The sequence below is a fragment of the Vipera berus genome (assembly GCF_964194415.1).
Source record: "Vipera berus genome assembly, chromosome: Z".
In the NCBI taxonomy this organism is placed as follows: Eukaryota; Metazoa; Chordata; class Lepidosauria; order Squamata; family Viperidae; genus Vipera; species Vipera berus.
In genome coordinates, this window is record NC_138205.1 from 62,629,051 (window position 1) to 62,651,920 (window position 22,870).

The window sequence follows — 22,870 nt, forward strand, 5'->3', positions numbered from 1 at the left end:
AGGAACCATAGTTACCCAGGGTCCCTAGCTCCACTACTCAAAGTTTATAAGGCTAAGGTTACGACAATGCTCTTGTATGGAGCAGAAATTTGGGGTCTTTACTCAACCACAGTTTTAGAACAAACACAGTCCCAGCACCTGAGATGTATTTTGGGTGTAGATCCAAGAACATCTGCTGCAGCAGTTAGAGCTGAATTGGGAATTCATACAATTCAGGCATTATCTAAAATTAGAGCTTATAACTACTGGTGCAAAGTTAATGAAATGGAGACTGATAGACTCCCCAAATTATGCCTACTAGAGCAAATAAAACTGCAATCACAAATCTCCTGGATCACCAAACTAACAAATTTTGTAAGAAGCTGTGGCCTTCCTGTTTCTTGCGTAATAGGAGAACAATCTAAAAAAAGAGTTGCCCAAAGAATTAAGGATATAGAAGCACAAACTGATATAGCTATCCTTAGTAAGGTGGGTAACTTGAAATGGCTGAGTAAATACAAATGTACTTTTCAAGTGGACAGTTATTTGAAGTTACAACTCCCAAAACATCTTAGGGAGATATTTACGAGAGCGAGATTCGAACAGCTTGATACAGTGGTCAGATATGGGAGATTTCATGCTATACCGTCATGAGCGTCTCTGCATTTGCGGAGCGGCAGAGCTAGAGGACCTGGCTCACATCCTATTTGACTGTTGTCTGTATAAGAGGGTGAGAGACAGGTATCTTGGTCTATATACCAAACGAATGACCCATTGGGATCCCCATATCAAAATAACTTACCTTATGTCCGGCCAGAACTTGAAAATAACATTCAATGTATTTAAACAAAATGATCCGGTTAAGATCTGCATATGTGGGACTGATTGGGGTAGATTGTAAGGGCGACTCCGAAATATAATGTTATCATATTTTATCTATATCTTAAATTTGTATTTTATTACTATTTCAACTTAAATTGTATTTTAATTCCATTTTAAATTGTATTTTATCAAATTCCATTTTGGATTGCTTTTATCAAGTTTTGGTGACGGTTTGTTGCTGGAACTTTGTACTTTGATATGGCCCAAGGGCTAATCAATAAAGTTGTTGTTGTTATGCTTATAGTTTGCAAGAACAAACAAAAAACACTTTTACACACTAACCAAGAATGACAATTGGTCATAGTTAGTCCCCTACCAATGCAGTGATTATTAGAAAATCACTGTAACAATAGTTAAGTAAGTGTCTCTGGTTAAATCATTTCCCCTCTTTCTGCCTTAACCTTCAGTATGACAGTGCTGTTGTGGTACTGCTTAATGGATGGCTTCAGTGTATCCACTGGCTGAACTTGCCTGCTCTAACCTGCCTGTTTAATTGTATAACAGCTTTGTGTTTCTGGGGTTATAACTGTATAACAAAACAGCATGAAAAGCACAACTTGTTTTTTCCTCTTTAGCTCGATTCAAGTTAGTCAATGAACAATGTTAAATGAATACTATGTTAAGGCACGGATCAAGATTAGTCATTCTTTGCATAATGCAATCAAATCAATGCAATGAAATGTGTTTTCTAAATTTCCAGAATTGTCATTACTATATTTTGTAGACTTAGTGAAAAATATGAAGAACAATACTGTGTATCATTTCCCTTTATTATTTTTCCTAGGAAAGCTAATCACATTTTACAATCAAAGGCACTTGAAATCCAGTTTCTGAAGGAGCAGAAACAAAAGTTGCAAATGCAACTTCAAGATCTCAAATTGACTATGAACAATATTGTCTATAACACAGTTAGTCAAATATTAGAAGGATATGCAAGCAAAGGCATTAGAAGATGGGTAAGAGATCTTCATAAGATTTTATTGATAGAAATCATATTAGTACCAAATCAATATGACCAAATTCACCAGATCAAATGCTGGCATGCTAGTAATCTTGTTCATGTTCTTTTAGTTAGTCTTCCAGTTCAAACTGGCAGCTTTACTGGCAACAGCACAGTGAAGTCAAGCAGATTGAAGGCATGATCCATAGACTTTTCTATTCAGTATTTGTGTGGCACTTTTTATTACCTGTGCTGCTTGTGGAGTAGCAATCTATGTCATAAGTGATGTATGTGATGCAATATTTCTGGAAAATTGCAGTTAATGTTCGGGTTTATTTTTAAAAATCATTTCTGGCTCCTTTTCTAAATTTTCCCAAACTTATAGATGGATTTTAATTTTACCTTTTATCCATGACAGAGTATTGAAAAAAATCTTAAAAAATTAGAGCAAAAGTTGGATGAAGACATTGTTCAGATGACAGATTATGCACTCCAGTCTGCAGGTATTTGCAGCAGCTGTTAGAATAGAATAGAATAGAATAGAATAGAATAGAATAATAGAATAATAACTTTATTGTCACTTTGAATGTACACTAATCGGCATACATTAAACTAAAATTTCATTGCATACAGCTCTCAAAGGGTCACCCTCCAATATACACTACCGTATTTTTCCGGCATATAAGACGACTGGGCATATAAGACGACCCCCGACTTTTGACAAGATTTTCAAGATTTTTCATCTTATACGCTGGAAAATACTTACATGCCAGTTGCCAAGTGTCTGACACAAGCCCGATTCAGCCCCGTCTGATGCAGATGGTGCAAAGCCTCCCTTTTGAAGCCCAAAGGGGCTTTTCCTTCCACCCACCCTTTGGAATAAACGCAAGAGCTGCATTCACACGACACGCTCTTCCAGGCCAGATTGCAAATGGCACGCCAGAAGCCGCAACCACCGCGGGAACTCCGAGTCCCCGCTTTTCAGCAGCCTGCACAGCTGAGCGCAATCTGGCTTTGAGAGCACATTTGCAGACGGAGCAGCCGCCGTGTCTGGAGCCAAGCCCCGCCCAGGAGGCGGTCGGCCAGGCAGGCCCGGAAGATGCGCTGGAGAGCCGGGCTTGGGGCAGCCATGCCGAGGCCAGCTGGCGAGGGCTGCTGCGTGGTCTGTGGGCGAGAGGGGCACCAGGCCACCAAGTACCACTGTCCAGACTGCCGGGAGAGATAGCGGGTAGCAGGGTGTGCTCTGCTTATGCTCAGATGCCGCTTGGGTGAGGGTGAGGGGCTTCCTGCCGCTCCCGGGGTCTGGCGTTTGCAAGGGGGAGGGGAAGGGGCTTAGAGGCTCTTGGGGGTGGGAAGGGAGGCTTGAAGTTGCTTTGCAAGAACGGGGCGCTCAATTGATTTATGTACTATTTTCCGGTGTATAAGACGACTGGGCGTATAAGACAACCCCCCAACTTTTGAGAAGATTTTCATGGGTTAAAAAGTCATCTTATACGCCGGAAAGTACGGTACATGACAAAAAATAAATACAGAATTATGCATACATCCACATATATGAGCCTTGGTGGAGCGGTGGGCTAATGCCTCCTTAAGTAACACCAGCTGCCTGCAATTAGTGCAGGTTCGAGTCCCACCAGGCTCAAGGTTGACTCAGCCTTCCATCCTTCCGAGGTAGGTAAAATGAGGACCCAGATTGTTGGGGGCAATTAAGCTGACTTTGTAATAATGCCGCTTGGGGGGGTGAAAGCCCTAATAAGCAGGCATATACATAGAATGAAGGCTACTGCTAAGCTTGTAAGCCGCCCTGAGTCTTTGGAGAAGGGCGGGATATAAATGGAATTAAAATAAAAATAAAAAATAAAAATATATTATATGACACAGAGAACCAACAGTCTAATTCGGGTTATGTATACATGGTGGGGAAAAAGAATCTTGCGAGTTTACCAGATGGATGGCATAGGGAACAAAGCTATTGCAGAATCTGGTAGTCCTGCTGGAAATAGTTTGAAACCTCCTCCCAGAGGTAGGAAAAGAAACAGACTGTAAATTGTGTGTGTGGGGTCTCTAACAATGCTTTGAGCTCTAAGCACATAGGGCTTATAAGTACAATCATGAATATCAGGAAGCGAGCTTCCTATGATTTTCTCGGCTGTCCTTACCATTCTCTGTATGGACTTTCTGTCTTGAGGCACTGCTGGCACCAAACCAGACAGTTTATTAAAATGCTTTCAATCGTGCCTCTGTAAAAAGTGGCCAAGACAGAAGGAAAAAGATGTGCTCTTCTCATCTGACACAGGAAATGCATATGCTGATTTGTACACTTCACTATGGATGACGTGTGGAGAGACCAATTCAGATTGTTAGTTATCTGCACCCTGAGATACTTAATACTGTTGACCACCTCTACAGCTCCATCCTTGATACTGAGTGGAATATGACTGTTATGTACTGGGCTCTTGTGAAATACCACGTGGGTTGCTGGAGCAGCTAACAGCTCTCCAGCAACCCAGACTACAAGTCTCCTGTGCTGCAATAGGCTATCTCCAGGCGGCAATGGTTGATTCAAACCTATTGGCTGCTGCCTAGGGGCTAGACTATATATTGCAGCTAGTTGCAGCCATTTCCCCAGTACAGTCTTTGCACAAAATAAATGATGAGTTACCCTGTACTCCATTCCACATCGTCATTCCTGCGCCAAAGAACCCGCTATTTAACAGTGGCGATGAAGGTGGGATTCTGCTTCACCAAATAAAGAGCTGAAGTCTACGTGGGAAAGGCAGCACACGCCGGAGGGAAGAGGCATTCCCCCCCTCTCAAGGTCAGCTAACAAACTACACTAGCGACCTCATGCTCGACAAAGTTCGAAGAAACGGTCCACCTTGAGGATGCCAAACACACTGGAGAATCTTCCAAGGAAGAAGAACCTGAAATCAACTGACTCCAAAAGCAACCCAATGTGCAACACTGCAACAGCCAGCAGAGAGAGGACAGTTACAAGGCAGTTCTCTTACCTAGATGTAAGGGGTGTGGCGGCAATCATTTTCGCGCCAATTGCAGATTTCGTTCAGCCACGTGTAGAGCTTGCAGAAGGACAGGCCACATTGCGCTGGTTTGCAGAGGCCGCCAGAGAGACCAGCCACCCAAACACCAGTCGGAAGAACTGACTAGGAGAGGTACTGGGGCCTAGAGTCCAGTTAATGTGGGATTTTTCAGAAGCCTTATAGCACCTTATAGAACTAACACCAAAAAATGATGTCCTTATCATCATGGGGGATTGGAATGCTAAAGCAGGAAGCCAAAAGATAACCAGAATAACAGGCAAGTTTGGCCTTGGAGTACAAAATGAAGCAGGGCACAGTCTGATAGAATTTTGTCAAGAGAATACGATGGTTATAGCAAAGACTCTTTTCCAACAACCCAAGAGACAGCTCTATACATGGACATCACCAGACGGTCAACACAGAAATCAGATTGACTATATGCTCTGCAGGCAAAGATGGAGAAGCTCTATACAGTCAGTAAAAACAAGAACAGGAGCTGACTGTTGCTCAGACCATGAGCTTCTCATTGCAAAGTTTAGGCTTAAACTGAAGAAAGTAGGGAAAAGCACTAGGTCACTCAGGTATGAATTAAATCATATCCCTGTTGAATATACAGTAGAGGTGACAAATAGATTTAAGGAATTAGATCTGATAGACAGGGTGCCTGAAGAACTATGGACAGAGGTTCGCAACATTGTACAAGAGGTATATAATATAATATATAATATAATATGAATATATAATATAATATGAAAGGAGGGAAGCAAAAGGCAAGGGAGAAAAAGAAAGATACACCCAATTGAATGCAGAATTCCAGAGAATAGCTAGAAGAGATAAGAATGCCTTCTTAAATGAACAGTGCAAAGAAATAGAAGAAAACAATAGAATAGGGAGGACCAGAGATCTTTTCAAGAAAATTGGAGAGATGAAGGGAACGTTTAATGCAAAAATGGGCATGATAAGGGACCAAAATGGTGGGGACCTAACAAAGGCAGAAGAGATTAAGAAGAGGTGACAAAATTACACAGAGGAACTATACAAGAATGAGCTTAATGTCCCTGATAATCACAATGAGGTGGTCACTGACCTCGAGCCAGACATCCTAGAATGTGAAGTAAAGTGGGCCTTAGAAAAGCTGAGCAACAACAAAGCTAGTGGAGGTGACAGTATTCCAGCTGAGCTATTCAAAATCTTAAAAGACAATGCAGTAAAAGTGCTACACTCAATTTGCCAGCAAATTTGGAAAACTCAACAGTGGCCACAGGATTGGAAAAGATCAGTTTACATTCCAATTCCAAAGAAAGGCAGTGCCAAAGAATGTTCAAACTATCTCACCATTGCACTTATTTCTCATGCTAGTAAAGTTATGCTTAAAATCCTACAAGCTAGACTCCGGCAGTATGTGGATAGAGAACTACTAGAAGTACAGGCAGGATTTTGAAGAGGCAGAGGAACTAGAGATCAAATTGCCAACATACGCTGGATCATGGAGAAAGCCAGAGAGTTCCAGAAAAACATCTACTTCGGCTTCATTGACTATGCTAAAGCCTTTGATTGTGTGGATCATAACAAACTGTGGCAAGTTCTTAAAGAGATGGGCATACCAGACCATCTTATTTGTCTCTTGAGAAATCTATATGTGAGCCCAGAAGCAACAGTGAGAACTGGACACGGAACCACTGATTGGTTAAAAATTGGGAAAGGAGTCCGGCAAGGCTGTATACTGTCGCCCTGCCTATTTAACTTATATACAGAGCACATCATGAGAAAGGCAGGGCTAGATGAATCAAAAGTTGGAATTAAGATTGCCAGAAGAAATATCAACAACCTAAGATATGCAGATGATACCACTCTAATGGCAGAAAGTGAAGAAGAACTAAAGAGCCTCGTGTTGTGGGTGAAGAAGGAGAGTGCAAAACGTGGGTTGAAACTTAACATTAAGAAAACCAAGATCATGGCATCCGGCCCTTTCAATTCCTGGCAAATAGATGGGGAAGAAATGGAGGTAGTGACAGATTTTATTTTTCTGGGCTCCAAGATCACTACAGATGGGGACTGTAGCCAAGAAATTAAAAGACGCTTGCTTCTCAGGAGGAAAGCAATGGCAAATCTAGACAGCACACTGAAAAGTAGAGACATCACCCTGTCAACAAAAGTGCGTATAGTCAAGGCAATGGTCTTCCCAGTTGCAATGTATGGCAGTGAAAGCTGGACCATAAAAAAGGCTGAGCACCAAAGAATTGAGGCCTTTGAACTATGGTGCTGGAGAAGACTCCTGTGAGTCCCTTGGACTGCAAGGCAATCAAACCGGTCAGTCCTAGAGGAGATCAACCTTGACTGCTCTTTAGAAGGCCAGATCCTGAAGTTGAAACTCAAATACTTTGGCCACCTAATGAGAAGGAAGGACTCACTGGAGAAGAGCCTAATGCTGGGAAAGATTGAGGGCAATAGAAAAAGAGGACGACAGAGAATGAGGTTGCTGGATGGAGTCACTGAGCAGTAGGCGTGAGCTTAAATTGACTCCAGAAGATGGTAGAGGACAGGAAGGCCTGGAGGAACGTTGTCCATAGGGTCGCGATGGGTCGGACATGACTTCGCAGCTAACAACATTATTCATATATAGTACAGCTTTAATTAGTATAAACTATAATGTGTATTTCAGTTGTTAAAACAAATGTCAAAGTATTTCATGTCATTATACTAATTTAATAATGTACTACATAACTAGGTTTTGGAAATGCCTACTGTTCATATATAATACAGCTTTAATTAGTATATACTATAATGTGTATTTCAGTTGTTAAATTAAAAAAATGTCAAAGTATTTCATGTAATCATTATGCTATTACTTTTAATAGTATTAATATAAACTACAGTTTATTAGTATTAATATCAACTACAATATTAGTATTTTAGTATTAATATCAACTACAATATCTGAAAAGTCTTCAAAAGCATTTTGCACATATTTTAATATGCAAGTTCTAAGAGGTTCACTATGAAATTGTGCAAGCATAGTTGCAAATTGATAGAAAAGTTTCCAGCTTTCTTACTAAATGCTTATCAGAAAATAATCACAGCCACTGTCTTTTTATATTTATTCCTAAAAGAATGAGCTCTGGGAATACCCTAGAGCAGAGGCGTCAAACTGCCGGCCCATGGGCCGGACACGTCATCTGGAAGCCATGCCCACACATTGTTGGCAATGGCAAAACCATCTCAATACATTGTGTGATGTCACGTGACATCACGAGTTTGACATGTCTGCCCTAGATCTTCAACATGACAGACATAAGAGAACTGTAGCCCATTAAACATTTCTCTTTTTTCTATTTTAGGCAGCCATAGCATTTCACTCATATTAAATTCCAAGGTAGATGTATGTTATATGCAACTAATAATTTTATGTCATCTGGTTGCATTTAAAATGCATGGTAAACTTATCTCTAAGCAACAATAATACCAAAATCACCCCAAATGTGGCTTTTAGTGAGCTGGATAAATATAAATATACATTGCAAATGGCTTATTCCACAGTGTACATTCTCTGTTATTCTTCATTGATGATAGAAATCTCCCATCCCCAATATTTTGTATTGGAAGAGTTTGCTAATTGTTTGTTGTACATAAACTGTAAAAGAGATTATATTATCTGGACTCTCTTTGCTGACAAATGGCACTAGTCTTGTATGTCTGGATTTTTTTATAAAAAATGTATTTGTGTATCCATTAAAATAGATAAATGATGAGATATTTAATTGTAATACATTGTAATTCTAGGTGCCACTATTGTTCAGTCCAGAACCACTAGAAGCTACCACTATCCTGATGGAAACTATTCCTGGATGTCATTCATTATATTCCCTTTCGTGAAATCACCAGATGTAATTCTTCAGGTATAAGTAAACATAAAGTATTTGGGAGACAGTGCTGGGCTTTAGGCTTCAGTGACTGTAAGATGGAGAACAGATTCCTTCAGATTTTACTGGCAACTATGGCTAGAATCTTCAGAGGCAAAGTGATATGCTAGGCAAACCAAAGGCAACTGCTTGGGCTCCAATCTTTATAGCTAGGTGTCTTGAATTCAGATTGGCTTTTAGGCAAGCTGCTTTCTGATTGGTTATGCCCATCCCAGTCACCATTTTTGGAGTGCAAGTTCTTGATTCTTGGTCTGTGCTTGGTTCTAGTTTATTTATTTAGCATATGGCATTGATTCCAGTTGATTAGGTTTTTTTTTAAAATCCCATTTGTATCCCGCCCTTCTCCGAAGATTCAGGGCAGCTTACAATCTAAAGCACAAATCAATGTGCTTAGCAATAGCCTTCTTTCTATGTATATGCCTGCTTATTAGGGCTTTCACCCCCCCCAAGCGGCATTATTACAAAGTCAGCTTATTGCCCCCAACAATGTGGGTCCTCATTTTACCTACCTTGGAAGGATGGAAGGCTAAATCAACCTTGAGCCTGGTGGGACTTGAACCTGCACTAATTTTTAAATAAATTTGAATTAGTTTAAATAAATTAAATAAATTTAATTTAGTTTAAATAAATGAGTCTTGATTGGGTTCTTTGAAGTTTCTGATTTGCCTGAACTAAAGTTAACACTAAAGTGTTCCAGGTGATGTTCAAAAAAAATCCCCTCATATAATAAACTTCATTAATTAAACAGAAGCTCAAGCTATAGAAACCAAAAGGGGGCTTCTGGTTTGCGCACATGGTGCCAGCGGATGTTCAGGAAGAACCCTCTCCCCGCCGTCTGATCTTTCTTCCTCAGAGGACCCTGAAAAGGGTCAAAAGTCACCCTGGAGGGGCAACCACCATCAGGAGGCCCTCCCTGTGATCGTGGAAGGGTGGCAGCCTTCCGTTTGATCTGGAGCAGCTCCTCTAGCCCAAAGAAGAACAGATCAGCCATTAATATGGCTGATCATTAAGCCGTTCCCTGCCGAAAGCCAAAAGCACCATCAAGCACAACGAAGCAATCTGGAGGAGCTGGGTGAGATCTTACCTTTCTTATTCCCCTAACTATCTTCCTGTGGGACTTTCCTGAAAATTCTCTTTCCTCACCCCCTTGAAAGAACAGCGTCTACTTACTTGGGGAATTAAAATCCTAAAGTCTTAAAAGAAATGGAAATTATTAAATGAATAATTAAGCAATCTTATTCGTACTTTTGGAACTCTTGGGCTATTAAAAAATCTTTATTTCTATGGGAACCTACTATCTACCTTTTAAGCTGTGAAAGAAGGGCAAAAAGGAAAAAAATAGATTTTTATAAGTTTGGAAAAGACTTTACGTGCTACTGAGGACATCTTGTGGCGAAACCTGATACAGCAAGTAAACCACCTCTTTTTTGAGATTTGGCTCAAATTCAGATTTGACCTTGACATTATCTTTAAAGATAAGAATTGGCAACACCTGGCAAAACAACTTTTAGGAATAGTGGAGGTGGACATTTATTGGCTTTTATCAAAAACAGCCTCCACAAAACACCTATCTGCAAACCCCAAAGAAATGGAAGAATATTATCCACCACTTGGCTATAAACTTATACTTGAAACAATCGTGGCAGTGGCTGAGCAAATGAAAGCCAGACTGCAAAATAAATCTGACAGCTTAAATCTACCAAACCAAAATGTGACTTCAACTGATGAATTGACAATTCAAAAACCAAATGAAGAGGAGGAAATTAACATGAAAATATGGGACGCTAAAGAACAGCAAATACAATTTACTGAAGACCTTGATGCCCAAATCTACAATTCAAAAAACAACAGAAGCCAAAGAAAGCTACACTAAGATGGAGGATGCCAAAGGCCTTCAAATACAGTACATTGAGAATCTAGCCAACCAAACAATAACTAAAACACTGGACATGACCTCTTACCTGAGCCAGATGGAACTGGAAGAAGAAGATCAGATTGAACTAATGACAACTATACTACACCAAACATTGAGAATTGATTTATCAAAGCAACAATTTAATGATTATAAAGGGGATATTTCTTTTGAAAAACTGACAATTAGATGGTCTCCCTGGACTCAAACAACATGTGTAGGAAGAAAGGGAGACACACTTGAGAATTTAAAGGCACTGATATGGAAGCCTGTTTGGCACAAAAGGAAGGCTAGAGTTAGATTTTAAAAAATGGGTTTTTTTCTACTTGCTGGGATTTCTAATGACAGAGCTTAAAATTTTCTTTAAATGGACCAAGGGAAACCTTCAAAAGATATAAACTGATTTTATATTTAGATTTTAGATTTCTAAGGGAAAGGAAAACTAGCTATTAGAACATAACTCTGAATCACATCATAGAACTTGGAATGATATAACAAAAGATATTTTTTTCAATAATTGATGAACTATTAAGATGATAAACAGAATACATTTGTATAAAATAAGAATGCACTGAAATGAACAATGTTTGTATTTTAGACATAATTCTTATATAATCAAATAGGGGAAATGTGAGTTACCTGAAAATTTAAGTTTTCTTGATACTACAGGCTATCTTGGAACACTGTATTGCAATTAGGTAAAATTTTAAAACAGGACATGGATATGTATAAGTGAAAATATATTGAAAATTGTTCTAATTGATTTTGTCACAATTAGAAATGTATTAATTTGATTATGTTATCATAATTAAGGGAACTGGAGAGGGAACTGAGCTGATTACAAAAGATTTTGTTATTTGTTATTGTTAACCTTTGATCACCCAACCACCACATTGCTTCATAAATATTTGGATGTAAAATTAGAAAATTAATAAAACTTGTTTAAAAAATAGAAACCAAAATGAAGGCTGTAGAGCAGGTGCTGCAAGCAACAGTAGATCAGGGACTGTGAACGGTCATAGACTGGGTGCTGCAAATGGCAGTAGACCAGGACTGTGAACGGCAGTAGACGGGTGGTGCAAATGACAGTAGACCAGGAGTACAAATGGCAGTAAACTGGGTGCTGCAGATGGCAATTGACCGGGTGCTGTGGACAGGAGTAGACTGGGGACTGTGAATGGCAACAGACTGGAGACTGGGAACAGAAGCAGACCAGTAGACAAGGGAATGCGAACAGAAGAAGACCAGTAGACGGACTGTGCATGGCAGAAGACCAGTAGACCAGGAACTGTGAAAGGCAGCAGACCAGTAGGCCAGGGACTGTGAACAGTAATGGCACAGCAGACCCTTGGAAAAAGAAACCAATGCTATTTTGATTTGCAAAACATAGGATAGAAAAAAATAGGCATAATTACCTAGAACAGAGAAGGTAAAAGCAGGCCGGATTGCTCAAATAAGTAAGTTTTTAGATCCCGCCGGAAGGAGCGAAGGTCGGGGGCCATCCGGAGCTCAACCAGCAAGCTGTTCCACAGGTCTGGCGTGCCCACAGAGAACGCCCTCCCCCTGGGGGCCACCAGTCGACATTCTTTGATCGAAGGCACCCTGAGGAGGCCCTCTCTGTGGGAGCGCACTGGACGGAGGGAAGTTGACGCCGGTCGCAGGTGCTGCCGTAGGTAATCCGGACCCATGCCATGTAGGGCTTTGTAGGTCATTACCAACACCTTGAATCTCACCCGGAGGGCAACCGACAGCCAATGCAGCTCGCGGAGCAAAGGTGTAACATGGGAGTATCGGGAGACTCCCAACACAACTCGCGCGGCTGCATTCTGCACCAGTTGGAGCCTCCGAGTGGTCTTCAAGGGCAGCCCCATGTAGAGAGCATTACAGTAGTCCAAACGAGAGGTCACGAGCGCATGAGTGACTGTACGCAAGGCATCCTGGTCCAGATAGGGCTGCAACTGGCGCACCAGGCGAACCTGGGCAAAGGCCCCCCTAGTCACAGCTCCAATATGATCTTCTAAAGAGAGTCGTGAGTCTAGGAGGACCCCCAAGTTGCACACCCTATCTACGGGGGGCAATAGCTCACCCCCCCATAGCAAGAGATGGAGTAATCTGAATTTCCCGGGATGCCGGCACAAACAGCCACTCAGTCTTGTCAGGGTTGAGCCAAAGCCTGTTCCTCCCCATCCAGACCCGGACCGCTTCCAGGCAATGGGACATCACGTCGAGGGCATCACTGGGGTGGTTTGGGGTCAAAATGAAAAGCTGGGTATCATCAGCATACTGATGATACCCAACTCCAAAACCACGAATGATCTCACCCAGAGGCTTCATATAGATGTTGAACAGGAGAGGCGAGAGGACCGATCCCTGGGGAACTCCACAAATGAGAGGCCTCAAGGTCGACCTCTGCCCCCCTGCCAACACCGACTGCAAACATCCCAGAAGGTAGGAGGAGAACTGAAAAACTGTGCCTCCCACTCCCAACCCCCTGAGACGCCGCAGCAGGATACCATGGTCGATGGTATCGAAAGCCGCTGAGAGGTCTAACAGGACTAGGACAGAGGAACAACCCCTGTCCCGAGCCCGCCAGAGGTCATTCACCAGCACGACCAATGCCGTCTCCGTGCTGTACCCGGGCCTGAGACCCGATTGGTACGGGTCCAAATAATCAGCTTCCTCCAAGAACAAAGGGAGCTGATGCGCCACCACGCTCTCAACAACCTTCGCAAGAAAGCGAAGGTTGGAGACCGGACGAAAGTTGTTTAATATTGCTGGGTCCAAGGCAGGCTTCTTGAGGAGGGGTCTCACCACCGCCTCCTTCAAGGCGGCAGGAAAACTACCCTCACTCAAAGAAGCAGTTATCACTGCCTGGGGCCAGCCTCATGTCCCATCCCGGGCTGCATAAACCAGCCAGGAGGGACACGGGTCCAACAAACATGTGGTGGAGCTCAGCTTCCCCATGATCCTGTCAATGTCTTCAGGAGTCACTATATGTCACTCTAAGAGGGATGATTTCCCTAAATATAATATAGTATGCTTTTTTCCTTTTTTGTTGTCTTTCTTGATATGAGTAATATAAAAAAGTTGAAATGACTTAGATAAAGGAAATGTTTTAGATATTTAAATGTGATTGAATTTAAGAAAATTATAATGGATAAAAATGTTTTGAATAAGAGGACTAGATGACTATATGTATTAAATGGAATGTTTAAAAATTAAACATATTTTTAATTATGGTTAAAAAGAATAAGAAATTTAGGAAATAAATACATATTAGCTTAGGAGGGATATATATTTTAAATAAGGTAAAGGTAAAGGTTCCCCCGCACATGCGTGCTAGTCGTTTCCAACTCTAGGGGCTGGTGCTCATCTCCGTTTCAAAGATGAAGAGCCAGCGTTTGTCCGAGGACGTCTCTGGTCATGTGGCTGGCATGACTAGACACCAAGGCTCACGGAACGTTGTTATCTTCCCACCGTAGTGGTCCCTATTTTTCTACTTGCATTTTTACGTGCTTTCGAACTGCTAAGTTGGCAGAAGCTGGGATGAGTAACAGGTGCTCACTCTGTTACGCGGCACTCGGGATTTGACCCGTCAAACTGCCGACTTTCTGATCGACAAGCTCAGCGTCCTAACCCACTGAGCCACCACGTCCCTTATATTTTAAGTAGTATGTTATTTTTTATGTTTCTTTACTCTTGCTTTCTTTTTTTTCTACTGTTTTATCTATTCCTTAAGAAATGTAAAAGTGTGAGATGGTTCATATGGAAAGATAGAGTTTAATTCTTAAATGTAATTAATTTTTGAGAAAATCTTAACCAATAAGAATATCTAGAATTTGGTGGGAGAAATCAGGATCTATGATAAGGCAACCAGAATGATTGGATAGAAAAGAAATATTATACTGATGTGATTATTATTTTTAGGACTATTGAGGAAAATATATATTTAATTATTATCTATCAAAACAATAAGAATTGTATTAACAATGTTTGCAAAACAGGATATTTTGGGAAAAGAGGAAATTAATTAAAACTATTATGTGGATTATGGATTATAGAAATCAATTGTTAGTGATTGTTTTACAAATGTAATCCAGACAACATGCTGTTCATCAATTATTAAGTGATTTATGTTTAAAAAAATCAATAACATATATTTTTGAAAAAAAACATGAGGGAGGAAAACTTCTGCCATCTTTCCACAACTCAAAAACTATTTGTGGAAAAACCAGCAGTTACATTCCCATACAAAACATGTGTGGATTCACTGGAAATGTATATTTTTTTCACTTAAAAACTCATTCAAATAATTAACCAATATCATTTCTCTTGTTTGATTTTTTCATATTATACTTGATTTTACATTGGTCTATAATCATTGTTTATCAAACTATAGTCCGCCCCCCCCTCCCCCAAACAGTCTGAGGGACAATGAACTGGCCTCCTGTTCAAAAAGTTTGAGGACCCCTGAGCTAGGCAATAAAGTTAAGGAGCTAGGAGCACAAGTAGTGTTCTCAGTACTCCCAACAAAAGGGCAACATCCATTGAGGGGAAAAAGAATTCTAGAAATAAACCATTGGCTAAAGGGTTGGTGTCGCCAAGAAAACTTTGGTTTCCTGGATCATGGACTGCATTTGCTATGCAAAGGACTTGGCAAGGGATGGGCTGCACCTCACTAAAACAGGGAAAAATGTACTGGCCCAACACATTACAAGGGATTTAAACTAAAATTGAGGGTGAAGGGTAACCAAACATTAGAAAACAAAACCAATCATAAATCCCAAGAAAACAAATTAAACAAAGAGGTAGGGAGTGATGAGAAAAAAGAAAAAATCAAACAACAATCAGGAGATCCAGGAAACATACCCATGGACAGATATAAAAGTCTTCAATGTTTATATACTAATGCTCAAAGCTTGGAAAACAAACAGGGTTAACTAGAAGCAATAGTACACGAGGGTGGGTATAACATAGTTGGCATTACAGAAACCTGGTGGTACGAAATCCATGACTGGAATGGACTGATGGATGGATACAAATTGTTCAAAAGAGACAGAACTACAAAAGGAGAAGGGGTAGTTGAGCTATATGTAAGAGAACACCACATATCTACAGAAATGCACATGATTAAAGATAAAAGCCCTCCAGAATCCTTATGGGTCAATATAAAAAGGAAAAAAAGTGACATTGCCATAAGGGTATACTACAGGCCACCCAACCAATCAGAAGAAATAGATGGACTCTTTGCCAACCAGTTAACAAATGTATGTAGGAAGCATACCACAGTAGTAATGGGAATTTTCAACTATCCAGATATCAGTTAGGAGACAAACTCTTCAGCGAGTGGGAGATTAAACAGATTCCTAACCAACCTAGCTGACAACTTTGTCATCCAAAAGATAGACGAAGGAACTAAAAGTAAAGCTATACTGGACCTAATTCTTACTAATTGAGAAGAAGAGATAGAGGGAGTTGAAGTTGCCAGAACTTTGGGTGAAAGTGACCATGTCATACTGGAATTCAGTATAATGCAAACACAAGCAATAGAAAATAATTCAACCAATGTCTTAAACTTCAAAAGAGCTGATTTTAACAAACCTAGGAAAGATTCCATGAATGAAAATCCTAAAGGGAAAAACAATTCAAGAAGCATGGGAAACTCTGAAAAATGCTGTAATAAAAGCCCAGCCAGAAGAATACCACTGGGGGGAAAAAACAAGAAAGTCAAGAAGAAACCAGCAGAGCTGCATAAACATCTCTCAGACAAACTGAAAGACAAAAAGGACAAGTGCAGAAAATGAAAAGAGGAACACATAACTAAGGCTGATTATCAGCAGACAGCCAGAATATGCAAAGGCAAAGTCTGGAAAGCAAAGCCTCAGAATGAATAAAGGCTTGCAACAGAAATCAAGGATAATAAAAAAAAAGTTTCTTTTAACAGATTAATAACAAGAAAAAAGTCAAGGAATCTAGGTCCACCAAAGAGAGAAGATGGTAAGGAAGTAAGAAGTAATAGAGAGAAAGCAGAGCTACTTAACTCGTTCTTTGCATCAGTCTTCACATAAAAAGAAATTATAGTACAAGATATACAGTATAAAAAAATACTGCAAAAGACAAACTCGAAACAAAAATTATAATAAAATAAGCAACAAAATGGTAACAGAACACCTATCCGACCTTGACAAATAGAAATCACCAAGACCCAACAGATTATATCCCAGAGTCCTGGAGGAGCTGGCAGAATGTTATCTCAGAACCATTGCAACATATCTTTCAAAAATCCTGGAGCACTGGGGAAGTACCTGAGGATTGGGAAAGGGCTGATGTGGTTCCCATCTTCAAGAAGGGCGAGAAAAACAGACCAATCAATACCTGGGAAGATCCTGGAAAAGATCATCAAAAAACAGATCTGTGAACATTTAGAAACAAACAAAGTTTTAACTGGCAGCCAGCACAGGTTTGTTAAAAACAGATCATGCCAAACCAATCTTATTTCATTCTTTGATAAAGTGACTAAATTAGTAGACCAGCAAAAAACTGTGGACATAGTATACTTAGGTTTCAGTAAGGCATTCAACAAAATAGATGACAATCTACTGCTTGGTAAGCTAGAAAAAGCTTGATGGATTTAAAAAACCTGATGGATTTATAGCTGGTTGACAAAGTGTAATCAACGAGTAGTCCTCAATGGTACTACATCCACATGGAGAGGGTGTACCACAAGGTTCCGTGTTAGGCCCAGTACTCTTCAATATCGTCATCAATGACTTATATGAGGGAATAGAAGGGGAACCCATCATATTTGCAGATGACACTAAACTGGCAGGAATAACCAACACCTCAGAATACAAGCTCAGGATTCAAAAAGATCTTGACAAACTGGAACAGTGGGCGCTATCCAACAAAATGAGTTTTAATGTGGAGAAAAGCAAAGTTTTACATTTAGGCAGGAAAAATCAAAGATATAAGCACAGATTAGGTGATACCTGGCTCAAAACAGTAACTGTGAGAGGGACCTTGGAACCCTAGTAGACAATCACTTGACTATGAGCCAGCCGTGTGTAGCAGCAGCCAAAAAAACTAATACAATCCTGGGTTGTATAAACAGAGGCATAGAATCAAGATCACAGAAAGTATTAGCAACCAATTTTGATCACCATGTTACAAAAAAGTTCAGAGAAGAGCAACTAAGATGTTCAAAGACCTGGAGACTAAAACATATGAAGAACAGCTGCTGGACTTGGGTTTGGCTAATCTAAAGAAAAGAAGAAATATGATAGTAGTTTTCCAGTATTTGAGAGGCTGCCAGAAAGAAGAGGGGTGTCAATTTAATCTCCAAAGCACCAGAGGGCAGGACAAGAAACAATGGTTGGAAACTGATCAAAGAAACCTGGAATTAAGGAGAAACTTCCTAACAGTGAGGACAATTAACCAGTGGAACAGCTTGCCTTCAGAAATCATGGGCGCTCCATCACTGGAGGTTTTTAAGAAGAGATTGGACAGTCACTTGTCTGACAAGTGAGGGGGGGCTGGACTAGAAGACCTCCAAGGTCCCTTCCAGATTCTATTCTATTCTATTCTAATAATTAAATCCTCTTTAATTGACTGAGTTATAGCATTTATACAATAGAATACTTAAATTATTCAGAATTTTCTCTTTATTCTCTTTAAGCCCAGTTATCACCTTGGAAATTGCTGGTCTTTTCCTGGAAGTCAAGCTGAAACTGTTATCAGATTAGCTAAGGAAATTATTCCAAGCGCTGTTACAATACAACATATATCTAAGAAAGTCTCCCCCACAGACAAGATCTCTAGTGCTCCCAAAGATTTTGCTATTTATGTAAGCATCATTTTCTAATTTATTTACTAAATGTAAGTAAAAATTAACTTGCAACTTGCATTTCTATGATTGTTATTGTGTTAGGATTGAGAGATTCCTCTCTAGGTCAGATTGGGATCAACTACCGAGAGGATGATTGTATTAGATCATTTCACTGAATATTTTTTATATTACAATATGTTTTTATATGTATCTCAATATATTTTATATCCCACTGTCCCAATTTTATATCCCAATATGGTGTACATATTTTATTTTACATTCATTTATTATATCATTAGACTAATGAACAAATAAACATATGATTTTAGGAAGAAATAATGCTAATTTTCAAATTAACAAATACTGTAACTGGTTAGTTGAAAGAATTTCTGAACATTTTGTTATAATTATAGTTCTTTCAGTGTGATTGTTATTTAGATACAACTGATTAGCTTCATACAACATACTAAACTATAGCTTATATTTTACAAATGGCAGTGGCAAACCTAACCTACTAATACAATACAATACAACACATTTTGCATGACGTCTTTAATATTCAGAGATCTTGACAATCATAGACACAATCATAGAATCATAGAGTTAGAAGATCCCAGGCTGGATTTCCCTCTAACGAGTTTCCATCCATTACTTCTCATCCTGCCCTCAAGTACTATGGAATATAAATTTATCCCCTCTTGCTGAAATATAGTCCTTTGAAAGCTTGAGTTCCTTCATCCTGTTTATATGAAATTACTCAGGAAGTAACTTATAGCTTTGGCATGGAGTGCATGTACCATATTACAGTAATGATTTAGTTCTACTGCTTCTTGCTACCTAACTTAAAAAAAGAAAGAGGTATCTTAAGCATTGCACAAAGTTAATAATGGGCTAGAATGATGAAGGAGAACAAATTATATTTAACTAGCTATTCTAAACTGCCTTAATTCATTAATTAGAGTAAGTCTTACAGTGCTTTCTGAAATAAAATTGACAAAACAAATTGAAGGAGCTATCACTTTATTTATATTGTTTAATTTCAGTCAAATGTAATTATCAAAGCTAATGTGTGGATAGCACAAAATATAATGAAACGTCCAATGGTCACTGAAGAGAAACTTTGCGTGTGTGCACACATCTCTGTACATACAGATACATAAACACACATATTGTACTACAATGTATTTCAGACTAAATTGGTCTTTCAAAGGCACTGTATAAATGTTTGTCCTATATTGGCATTTTTCAGGCTAAAAATGATTAAACAACTATGTATATTGCTGAAATATGTGAACTAAAAATAATAATTTTTGCTTTGTATTTCTGCTTATTAAGTTGATGATAACTGTATAGGTAAATAATTGATTCTTTAATTAGGATATCAGTGGTTCTTTAATAAATAGCCAGTAAACCATGAACAGTCTCATATTAATGACTTAAAAATGCTTCTCCACAATTTGACTATCTACGTATGTCAAATTGGTTTCCAAAATGGTTAAAATCTTTGTCTTTCTTCTACTATTATGGAATATTCTATGAGGTCATGATTTTTTATAATAAATCCTTTCTTTCAAAAGGGACTAAAAGCAGAAGAGGAGAAACAAGGAACTTTCTTGGGTCAGTTTACATATGACATGGAAGGATTCTTAATTCAAACATTCCAGTTGAAAGTATGTAGAAGTTGTTGGAAAATTTCCACACAATTTTAATAAACATTGCTATTGATCAAGGGGACACTTATAGTAATCCATACAGTTAGCATAACTATATAATCATCATGATTTTCCATAAGATTAAAAAAAGGAATTTCTAGCTAGGTTAATTCCTCTTGACATTAAATCCTGATCTAGTGCTAAATGAATGAATAGTGAGATGCCTACATGATGCCACACTTGAGCATATCCCTCTTTTTTGCTGGGCAGAAGAAGGAATTATTAGAACTTTACTTTGGCAGATTCTTATTTATTGGCAGATGAGAATCACCATAGCCACATAACATCTGGGGGTATTAATGATGGCTTGCACTAAATGATTTGATTGATTTATTACCCATAAAGGCCTATATCGGATGGAAAGCCCTATCGCAATGCGGGCTATATGGTGACATATCAGGAGTTTTTCACCTTTGCAATGCCGGGGTAAGTGTGGCCTGTGCAGACTGGATGTGGTCCAAGGCCTGCGAGTTTGACATGCCTGGCCTATATGATTTTGGTTCTTAGGAAGCTTTGGGATCATCTTCCTCATGGAATCAAATCATTTAGTGCATGCCATCATTAGTACCCCCATTTGTTAAAAGTCCTCCATTTGGAGAGATTGGGAGCAAGGATTTGTAGACACATTATTTTGTTGCAGTCCCTGGATTATGGAATAGCTCTATCCTAAGATCAGAACAGTAGCCATACTCATGGTCTTTAATCTAAACAATGATTTTCCTGAAAAAATTCAGGAGACGAGTGCACATTCTGTTTATTTATAATTATTGCTTTGGTTCTAATGTTTTATTTTACTATACTGTCAGGTAATGATAAAACAGGTCATCGCACAGAATTTTTACAACCTTTTTTGCAGCAGTCATTAACCAAACACCACGGTTATTAAACACCATAGTTAGATGAACCCATTGTTTGCTATAGGTGATTTTTGCCAGAAACCAGATGCAAATGCCAATTTTCTGTAAAAATGTGAATTGTGATCACATGACAGCAGGAAGCTACAACAGCTATAGATGCAGGCAAGTTTCTGAGTTCCCAAAATGCTGCCATCTGACCATGGGTGGGTCAGCTGTCCGAATTCTGGGACTGGGTTATAAGTACATTTTGAGGGTCCATTTTCATTTTGAATAGTTGCGAAATGACCAGTTCAGCAAATAATAATAATAACAACAAAACAACAACAACAACAATAATAATAATAGGGTGCGATCCCAAAACAACTGGAGCACCACTTGAACACCATTGGCATTGACAAATTCGCCATTAGTCAATTGCAAAAGGCAGCCTTACTAGGAACTGCTTCTATCCTGTGACGATATCTGTAATACCATCAAACATCCACATCTGCCTCTCTAAGGTCCTTGGTAAGGACTCGATAGGTAGACAAAAATGCCAAATCCAGTCTGAACATTGACTGACTGCGTGATTAATAATAATAATAATAATAATAATAATAATAATAATAATAATAATAATAATAATAATAATAATAATAATAATAATAATAATAATAATATAGAGTTGGAAGCAACAATGATATAGAAATAATTGAAATAAATAAATACTGTTTTAATGCAGATCAAGAATTGTTAATTTAAAATAAGAATCTGTAAAGTAAATAACATCAGAAGGAATCCTGGCTTTTATATGCTGTACGTGTTTTGTTTATTCTAGTGATTTTTTTATAGTTGATTAAATCAGCTGCATTAAACCAAGAATCTTTTAAAATAAAGTCATGACTGCTATTCCTTCCAATTATGTGGGCAGAGAATGACGAGGGCAGTGCTTGAGGCAAGTTGTGAATATTCCTACATATGCTATTTTTATGTTAGCATTCTATGCAGACCAGACATATTGCAAGAAAAATATTTTACCTGTAATAACTTTTAATCACATTAATTATGCAATGGCAGAATTAAAAATTTCTCTCTTTTTCAGAATGAATCTTCTGAATTGATGAGATATATAAAGCTGAAAGTGATAAACAACTGGGGCCATCCTAAATATACTTGCATTTATCGGCTTAGAGTGCATGGCGATCCAAGTTCATCTAAGAATTCTGTAGATGATCATGCTAATAAAAGATGAAGTGATAGCAGTCCAATGACAAGTTATTGTAATTTTGCCAAGCTTTTCATTCTGTAACTAAAATGGAATAATGCATTCTAGGAAGCTGATCTATTCTTTTTTAGCATAATATAGTAGAGCATATTAGGTATACTATTTCATAATAATATTTCTGTTTCTATTTCTGTTATGAAATATAGGTAGTCCTCGGCTTACGACCACAATTGAAACTAAATTTTCCATTCCTAAGAAAGACATATGTTAAGTGAATTTTGCTCCATTTTATGACCTTTCTTGCCACAGCTATTAAGTGAATCGCTGCAGTTAAGTTAGTAACACGGTTGTTAAGTACATCTGGTTTCCCCATTGACTTTGATTGTCAGAAGCTCGCAAAAGGTAATTACATGACCCCAAGTAACTGCAACCATCATAAATATGAGCCAATTGCCAAGTGTCCGAAGGAGATGCTGCAATGATCATGTGAAAAACGGTTATGTTGCTTTTTGTCAGTGTCATTGTAAGTTCAAATGGTTACTACATGAATAGATATAGAATAGAAAAGAACAGAACAGAATAGAATAGCTTTATTGCC

General features: G+C 38.9%; 1 protein-coding gene across 1 annotated transcript in view; it reads left to right on the forward strand.

Moving 5' to 3' along the window:
- The window catches only part of SUN3 (Sad1 and UNC84 domain containing 3), a gene marked incomplete at both ends in the record, with an annotated part of 61,480 nt that extends 39,181 nt beyond the window's left edge, over window positions 1-22,299 (forward strand). Inside the window, 6 exons of the mRNA XM_081344493.1 lie at window positions 1,646-1,817; window positions 2,220-2,304; window positions 8,623-8,738; window positions 18,350-18,517; window positions 20,077-20,169; window positions 22,150-22,299. Of these exons, the coding sequence (XP_081200619.1) occupies window positions 1,646-1,817; window positions 2,220-2,304; window positions 8,623-8,738; window positions 18,350-18,517; window positions 20,077-20,169; window positions 22,150-22,299 (784 nt within the window). The remainder of the gene's footprint in view (window positions 1-1,645; window positions 1,818-2,219; window positions 2,305-8,622; window positions 8,739-18,349; window positions 18,518-20,076; window positions 20,170-22,149) is intronic.
- Window positions 22,300-22,870: the final 571 nt, after the last annotated feature.